The sequence below is a fragment of the Cylas formicarius genome, unplaced genomic scaffold (genome assembly GCF_029955315.1).
Source record: "Cylas formicarius isolate icCylForm1 unplaced genomic scaffold, icCylForm1.1 PGA_scaffold_3__17_contigs__length_32017465, whole genome shotgun sequence".
NCBI classification, from domain to species: Eukaryota; Metazoa; Arthropoda; class Insecta; order Coleoptera; family Brentidae; genus Cylas; species Cylas formicarius.
In genome coordinates this window covers 5,761,392-5,770,839 of record NW_026844326.1, presented here as the reverse complement: position 1 = coordinate 5,770,839, position 9,448 = coordinate 5,761,392, and the positions used below count along the sequence as shown (strand labels likewise).

At 38.7% G+C, this 9,448-nt stretch overlaps 1 protein-coding gene across 1 annotated transcript; it reads left to right on the top strand.

Annotated features, from left to right (window-relative positions):
* Positions 1-1,522: 1,522 nt before the first annotated feature.
* Positions 1,523-8,665, top strand: LOC132699418 (para-nitrobenzyl esterase-like). Its single transcript, XM_060666107.1, has 9 exons — positions 1,523-1,605; positions 1,789-1,920; positions 1,974-2,117; positions 2,180-2,719; positions 2,919-3,057; positions 5,338-5,513; positions 8,066-8,189; positions 8,242-8,374; positions 8,425-8,665. The coding sequence occupies exons 1-9, from the start codon at positions 1,561-1,563 to the stop codon at positions 8,609-8,611; spliced, it is 1,620 nt and encodes a 539-aa protein (XP_060522090.1). The 5' UTR covers positions 1,523-1,560; the 3' UTR covers positions 8,612-8,665.
* The last annotated feature ends 783 nt before the right edge of the window (positions 8,666-9,448 follow it).

The following is a 9,448-nucleotide window of genomic DNA, read 5'->3' as shown; positions in this document are numbered from 1 at the left end:
ATAGTTTTCTCATTTTCGATGTGTTTTCTTGTCAATCAAAACTGGCGAAAGAGTTCAAACTATTGCTGCACTTAATTACCACTCCATATCATATATATCAGATGTGATGGTGTTTGGCAGGTATATTTTGATGCACAGCAAACCGAACTGTTCCTCGAGTCGTATTCGTGGGATAATAAAACCTCTAGGAAACGCTTTAGTTACATCTTAAAACTTAATGGTTGTATACTGGACAATCTGCGTACAACATGACAGATGGAAGGACCTCTGAAGTTGAATTCTGATTCAACAGATCGTTGTGCTGAACATTTATCTAACTCAGAAAGAACAATTTTAAAGGACATTAAATTAATGGGACCGAACTTTTTTTTATCTATTTTTATAAAGATTTTTAATGAGCTTCTAAAAGAAGCTTCCATTCGACGTCCGATTCAAACCGAACACATACAAATTTCAAGAGTGGATAACTCAATGATTGATTGTGTCTCTTTAGCGCAGAGAAAACTTTAAAGCTCGGTTAAATAGAAATTACAGAGTAGAACTTAACCGGGAATGTATATGTATAACCATAGAAAGAATACTATTTCTAAAAGAAAACAAAATTGAAAAAAAAAACGGAATCTTTTTAGCAATTTGTGTAGTGTAAAGGTAAAATCCAAATACATATATTAAATTGGAATTGCAAAATACGTAAAGAAAAATATTAAAATTCTAAAACGTAATTTACCTATCATGTGTTTGAGTATTAATTTGCAAGTTTTAAGTATGTCAAGGATAATACGTGGTTTGTTAGACTTATTTTTTTAATTTTAAAAAATTGATAAAGCTGTTTTGTTGTTGTAAATTTGTAGATAATAATTAGCAATAGTCATGTTTTCTCGATAAAAGCATACGCTTTCTTATAAATGCGATAATCAACAGCTTGATCGGTCTCGCTAGATGTCGCTAAAAGGGAAACATGTATAGTTCAAAACGAAAAAATACGTAATACAAAATTTCTCTAACTTACCAGGTATACTAAACAAAACTTGGAATAACACATAATTACCAAAACAGTCGACTGAATACCTATTTAATTTTTAAAATCACGGGTGCAAGGATCTATTTTTTAATTCTTATATTAGTCGTTTTTCGTACATAACCAGACAAGCTATATTTGTTTAATTCTCAGTCGTGGAGCATAACCGCAATTTTGAAAGAAATGGAAGGAAAGTCTAAACTTCACATCGTGTATATGGTGATTAGGGACACATGCAGGCTTAAGTCTAGTAACGAGTGAAGACTGAGTGTAGGGAGCACCATTTCTTTCTGTCATACTGGCAGACGCTTCACCTTTTTTTGCGTCTTTTCTGCTTCTTATCGATTCGATCTATTCTACTGTGTTGGTTAGTTCGATTTCGATTTGATTCACCTTCGCATGCCTTCGACAACATTCAAAATGCAAATAAAGTAACCGTTTGCGAAATTGTTTTTTAGCAGACTAAATATTTATCTTTTATCAGTACCTGCAAACCGCATATAAATGTAATGTAAATCGAGGCTTAAAAATTAAAATAAAAAATGCATTGTCTGTTATTACTTGGGATTGGAACCATTTCATTTGCGGTGAGTGGAAATACTTTGTTTGTGATATCGAGAATATATTCAACTGGTATGTTTTTTATAACTTGTGAAAAACTTGTATTGTAAGTATTTCACAAATTGTAGAGAAAACATTTTGTGTTCAGTTCCTGTAGTTTACTCTACGATATAAACTACCGCAGAGTGCTGACGCAGTGTGCTTTTTAGTATGCCGATCTATTGGTCGATCTTCCAGATGGCACGATCCTTGGACGAGAAATTAAATCCGGAGTCTACAGTTACTACGCCTATCGGGGAATTCCATATGCGACCCCTCCGCTAGGGAATTTTAGATTCCAGGTACTCTAGTTCAGTTCTTAATACATATATAACCTTTTTTGAAATCGTCCTAGGCACCGATACCGAATAAGCCATGGGAAGGCACACTGGAAGCTACCGAACACAGAAGTTGCTGTATTGCGATGACCATATTTACCGAATTAACAAAACAAAGCGAAGATTGTTTATTTCTCAATGTTTACACTCCTGCGAGAAAAGTACGTCTATTTTAAACTTGATCTCAGTTTGTGGGTACGTTTGACTGATAACAATTGATCAGATTACAGAGAAATTACCTGTCATGTTCTGGATACACGGGGGAGGATTTAAGGCAGGATGTGGAAATGATGATCTGTATGATCCGTATGCACTGACGAATGAAGACGTTATTGTGATCACGATTAATTATCGTTTAGGAATATTTGGTTTTTTGTCTACCGAGGACAATGTTATTTTGGGCAACGCGGGATTAAAAGATCAGCTATTGGCTATGAAATGGACACAAAAAAATATCGAGTTCTTCGGTGGAGATCCAAAGAAGGTTACCATATTCGGTGAGAGTGCTGGCGGTATGTCTGTTGGGGCACACATAGTGAGCGAGAAATCGTCTGGGTTATATAGAGCCGCTATTTGTCAGAGCGGCTGTTCGTTGACGAAAACGAGTTTCACATCTCAAAGTAATCCCAGAAAAGCAGCTTACGAAATCGCCAGGGCCATAGATCTCATGATTTCCGAACACAACACGACGATAGAAATTCGAGACTTTTTTCTAAATCAGTCAGCTAATGTTCTCACGGAAGCTTTTAATGTAAATTCGGAAGTAAGTGTACCTTCAATCTCATTACCAATCCCCTTTACATGTTTATATATGAGTATGTTCTGGGACTTATAGTTTGTTTATATAGACTTAAAATGTAAATATTATAACAAAATGGCGGAGACGTAATTGTAGAATTTAATCTTACATGCGTGTGAACTATTTCAAATCATTTACACATAATTAAAACTTCGTAATTTAGTCAGGACCGGTAATTGAAGTGGAACATAAAGACGCCTATATGAGTCAACTAAGTTACGACCTCGTGAAACGTGGCAACATCAATCGAGTTCCACTGATTATAGGAACAACATCGGAAGAATCAGTTACAGTTCTGCGAAGTAAGTAAACGAAACAATATTTTGTCAAAAGTCCTCAAAAGTGCCTAGATTTGCCGCTTATTTAATATTGTGAATCACTTTGTAGTGATAAATTCGTTAAGGCTTTCGCGTCCCGTTGATAAGCTATTATCTTGATTCGGGTTTAAAGGTCGTCGTCGGTTGGAATTACTTCCTAACGTTTCGTTAGCACTAGTGGCGAGCTTCTTCAGAGGTCCTTCCATCTCCGATGTTGGACGTAGACTGACGATTTTTCCTGCGCAGATCGTATTTATACCGATTGGTGGTGGGCAGAGCTTCTTCCGCTTCGGTTGGTCTCGGGATATCGATCGGTACTGCTCGGGCGTTTCTAAGGATCGGGTTCCAGATTTGGTTGAGTCTAAAGGTCTCCTCCTTTCTGTTGAAATTGTGTGGGTCTTTTTGTATCTCAATGGCTTCCCTGACTAGTCTGTTGTGATAGCCGTTGACCGATGCTAGCAACTTACAGCTCTCAAAGTGTATCCTGTGTTCCCCGCTGCCCAGTGCGTGTTCAGCTACTGCAGACTTCTCTGTCTGTCCTAGCCTGCAGCTTGCTTTATGCTCCTTAAGTCTCGTTCCCATTGATCTCTTGGTAGTTCCGATGTAGACCTTTCCGCATGAACACGGAATGCGGTAGACTCCTGCAGCTGAAAGTCAGTCCCTCTTGTCCTTCGCTGACCTGATGGTCTGCTGGATCTTCTTTGTAGGCTTAAAGATTGTTTTGATGTCGTGTCTTTTCAATACTCTGCCAATCCTGTCGGTGACACTCGGAATATACTGCAGATATGCGTGGGAGGTGGAGGGTCGTTGTTCGGTATCCCGTGATCTTGATGATCTTGAGTTCATTGATCTCTCGATCTCCCTCTTGCTGTAGTCATTTGCCTCGAACGCAGTTTTCAGGTGTTCAAGTTCCATCTGGAGGTTCTCCGGTTCGCAAATCCTTCGGGCTCCTTCTGTCAGGGTTCTGATAACCCCATACTTTTGACTTGGGTGATGGTTGGATAGAGCATGCAGGTATCTGTCCATATGGGTTGGTTTTCTGTACACTGTGTGGCCCAGCTTGTTACCTCGCTTCCTCACTAGTACGTCCAAGAATTCAAGTTGTTGGTCATTTTCAGTCTCCATAGTATACTGGATGCTGGGATGCTGACTGTTGAGATGCTGCAGAAAGTTGTTGTGCTTGTCCATACCATGTTTCCAAATCACGAAGGTGTCATCCACGTACCGGAACCATGTTGCTGGCTTGTACTCTTAGGTCTCGATCGCTTTTTCCTCAAAGTGTTCCATAAATAAGTTGGCTATAACCGGGCTTAATGGGCTTCCCATTGCCACTCCTTCCACCTGTTCGTAGAAGTTTCCCTTCCACACGAAATAGCTACCGGTCACGAAGTCGGTGGAGTCCTTGATGTAACTGGTGCCGTGTCCTACGTGTGGTTGGAGCAGCGATGCCAAGTGTTTAGCCAAGTAATACGTTGGTGATCCGGGTGCGCTAACTATTGGTCTTAACGGGACATCTATTTTGTGTATCTTAATTAGTCCAGAGAGCCTTGGTGGAACAGTCTCCATCCTCACAATGCGCTTCTTGATTTATTCTGACAGTGATGATGACTTGATGAGCCGGTTGGTAAGACGTAGTCTAGCTTGCTTCGGATCCTTTTTCAGGGGTTTGTAGCTTGCCGAGTCCAAGAGTTCCTCAATCTTCCTTTCGTAGTCCTCGGTCTTCAGAAGAACGGTTGCGTTTCCTTTGTCCGCTGGGAGTATGATGATACCCTCATCCGTGTTCAGGCTACGCAGTGCCAGTCCTTCACTTCTCGTCAAGTTAGTCTTGGGTGGTTTTGCCTTCCTGAGGGAACGAGACTTAAGGAGCATAAAGCAAGCTGCAGGCTAGGACAGACAGAGAAGTCTGCTGTACACGCACTGGGCAGCGTGAAACACAGGAATCACTTTGAGAGCTGTAAGTTACTAGCATCGGTCAACGGCTATCACAACAGACCCTTAGACTCAACCAAATCGGGAACCCGATCTTTAGGAACGCCCGAGCAGTACCGATCGATATCCCGAGACCAACCGAAGCGGAACAAGCCCCGCCCACCACCAATCGGCATAAATACAACCTGCGCAGGAGAAATCGTCAGTTTACGTCCAACATCGGAGATGGAAGGACCTCTGAAGAAGCTCGCCACTCGTGCTAGCGAAACGTTAGGAAGTAATTCCAACCGACGACGTCCTTAAAACCCGAATCAAGATAATAGTTTCATTTTCTAGTGATTCCTGGAATTCTTGCACTTTTCTCCTTGGGTTATGATATGAATCCAAGAATAATAATACCGCCAAACCTGAAGCCAAAACCTGGTACAAATTTGGACCTACTTGCGAGTAAAATCAAAAGTGTATACGCTGGTAACGGGACATTCCTAGGAAACACCTCTACATTTATTGAGGTAAATATACTTTATCTACAAACAAAATAAAGACATGACAAACGTTGGCGAAGCAGTGTGTGCACTCATTTATTTCGAAATGCTTAATGATAGTTAACACTTTCTTAATACATTTTCCTCCTCTTAGGTGCCGTCTCTGCTGAGGTTGGCGATCACCATGGCAAATTCATGTCTATGTTGGGCTTATTGGATTAAGGTGTTACTATCTGTGTCTATCCAGTCTCTTAAGTTTCTTTTTTCTTCCCATACCTCACCTTCCTTCAATCTTCCCTTGCTGTATTAGTTGTACTTGTTCATATTCTATGTGTCACATTATATGATCGAGATAGGTTGTTTTCTGATTTTTGATTTGTTCGTTATCTGTGGGAGGGTATCCATTCTACATTGGTCGTTCTAGTAGTCCAGGCTATGCCACATTTCAAACACTTAGAGCATTCTGAGATCATCCCGCTTTAAAGTGCAGGTCTCACATCTATATAAAAGCAACGGCCATACATGGCACTTGAGTGTCCTCAGTTTTACTCCAATTGACAAACGTGGGTTACACAGCACGCTACGCATCTTCACGAAACCCGCCCTAGCTATTTCAATGCGTCTCTTGATTTCTCTCGAATGCTCGAGATGATTTTTGATTTCTCTGCTGAAATAATCTACATTTTGAAAGGTGGTGTTATAAATTTCAGTATTTATTTGTTGTTCCGGTGGAGTCCGACTAAACACTATAGTCTTGGCCTTTGAGGTATTGATGTCCAATCCCATTCTGGCATTATGTTCCGTTATATATTCATCAACGTTTGCAGCCGTTCTTCCGATTTCCCTTTGACTAAGGTATCATCGGCGATCTGAGATTGTTTGCGTTGATTTTTGCTCCTTCGGTGAGGTCTTCTAATGATTGTTTGATTATATTTTCGGATTATACATTGAGTAGTAACGGGGAGTGGAAACATCCCTGGAGGATACCTCTTTCGATCTTAATATCGGAAGTGTTACCGTCTGCTGTCCAAACGCATCCCTTTTGGTTCCAGTACATGTTGCGTATCATAATTATATCGTGACTATCCAACCCGAACTCTTTCAGAATTTCTATTGGTTTTTGATTTGTATGCGATCAAAGGCTTTCTTGTAGGCAGAGGTATATATTTTCGATCTTAGCCAGTCCTGGGGTATATGTTCGACTTCGAAATTGCATTAAGTATGTGCGTCAGTCTATTTATAGCGTCGTCGCCAAGGTGTTTAACTGGTTCTGGTAGGGTAGAATCTTCACGTGGTGATTTATTGTTTTTAATTTCTGCGATTGATCGGTCTACTTCTGACGTGGGAAATGTAAGGATGTTTCTCTTTTCGATAATTGGCCCATCCTGAGGTCTTTCGTCTCCAAACAGTTCTAACAAGTATTGCTCCCAGATTAATTTTTGTCTAACAGGGTCTAATCCGATTTCGTTGTTCTTGTTTGTTACCAAGGAGACATTTTTGGGGGCCCGGAAACGTGCGACTTCTTTGATTTTCTCGTGAAGTTCCCTATATTTATGTTGTTCTTTTAACTATTCGACTTCTCTACATTGTGTAGTCAGCCACTGTTTCTTCGCAGTCTTGAATTTTTTTTGGATTACACGATTTATTTTTCTATACTCATTATTGTTCTTTAGCCTTCGTCTTACGTCCACTAGCCTTAATATCTCTTTAGTCATCCATCGTTTTCTCTTCTTGCGATCTTTCCTGCCTATTATTTCTTGTTCAGTCACGATACGTTTTAAAGTATGACAAATGTGCACAATATGATTTTATTTTTTTGTGCACAACGTCAACTTTAGGGACACATCTAGTACACCAGCCAATATATATTCACAAATAGGATAATTCAGATTAAGCTCGTAGTATTAGAATTTTGGGAATGGAAAACTACGTGGAGGCAATTGCCATAGAGCCGATAACACTTAAATTTATGATGTCGCTATTTTCTTCTAAGTAGGCTTGATCAAAATTTGTCAAATTTACAACTCATTTACAACTACTTGAGCGAAGGTAATCTTAAAATCTACATTTTTCTCAAAGATGCGTGATCTGAATTGTCTTTTTGCTTAAAAGAAATTTTCGAATTGCATCACCAAAAAAATGAAACTCAAATGAGCTCAATCATAACACTTTCATGTATAGTGCCTCCAGTTTAAGAATTTTCCCATCTCCGTTAAACATATTCATATTCCGAGAACTTGGTTCAAATTATGTTTATATTTCAACAATCGACGACTAGTAAAATAACTTGTAATTTTCAACTAAATCTAAATCTAAATATTCGTTTTTGGAAACCAAGATGGCATTCTTATATCCTACGACACAAAGCGCCATTTTAATGATTTTCTCATGGCGGCAAGAGCCCGAAATACCTAATATTAAAACAAAAAGTTCTTGATCACCAAATAGCATTTCGCGCCCTGGATATACAAATAATTAAGCTCCTTCAGCATCAAGTGCTCAGACACACCTTTATTGACTTAATTTTAAACTATTACTCTATATATTTCAATTTAATGTAAAACCTTTCCTCATAACAGTATGCGAGCGATACCTTGTTCATGAGATCCACCATAAAGCAAGTTGAGCTTCAATCCAAGTACACCCCTGTGTATTTTTATGAATTCTCGTATTTCGGAGCCGTAAGCCATGGCATAGTAGAAGGTATGTCTAAATAGAGATTGTACAGAGGTGATGCAAACTCATTCAATTTTAGGTGTCGGTAAAGTAGGACATGGTGAAGATGTGTACTATCTTTTCAATACGACTGGACATGAATTGACTACGAGAGGAGAGTTTTTAATTAGACGGAAAATGGCCAGGCTGTGGACCAACTTCGCGAAGACTCTGTAAGTGGTGTGTTTAGAGAGTGTTCATTAACTAATTTTTTGGTTACTAGAAACCCCACCCCGAATCCAGCGGATAGCTTGCTCAAAGTAAGATGGCCTCGAGTGTCTAGACTCAATATGCCATATCTAGATATAGGCGAGGCTATTCAAGTTAAATACGGTAAAAAAAAGAAAGAAATGGCAATGTGGAATGAGGTATATTACGTATATGGACAGCAACCTTTTGACGGATTCTAATTACATGGAAATACAGACACACCATCATTATAATTATATTATATGTTTCAATAAAAACACATTGATGACTTCTGTTTCTACGTTGTTTTGCCCATAGTTAAATCGCAATACTGTTAGGACTTTAAGCGATAGCAATATGGATATGTGAAATCGTATTCTGTGTGAAACAAGATCGTAACCAACATTGCCAATAACGTTGATAATCAGTTGTTGGACGTCTGGTCCGTATAATTTTTAAAGCTTTTTATCTAGAAGCAAAGAAGAAGAATGCCACTTTCTCAAACAGTTTCATTTCATTTCATTCTGTTTTCTTATATCCGTAAGTAAAATGATATTATTTCTGTCGAAATATGCTCTAGGATTCTGTAATTTTGGATTGGATAATGCAGAAACAAAAAAAGTTTAGGGGCAAAAGAAATTTTCTAGGAAACTTAATACATCTGGGAAGCGACATACAATTGCCGATTTCTTTAACAATTCTGCTTACTGTAGGTTGATTAATTACTCAATTTAAATGTTAATCTGCTGCAATCTGACCAAGATCTTGAATTGAACTGAGGTGGCTTTTACTTGATGAAAATCCATTTATCAAAATAAATAAGAACTAAAAGTTCTGATTTTCACGAAATTATATATTATGACATGACAATTGTTTCGACAACACCGCGTCTTTATCAAATGTAATATTTACAAACTACCTGCTACTATATATACCGAAAAATGACCATAAAACCTTAATTAATGTTGTTGCGAGAATTTAAGTTCAATAAAGGAGAGGTATTTAAAGCTAATTGAACGTTAAGCAATACATTTGAATGTCTCATTTTGTTAATCTCC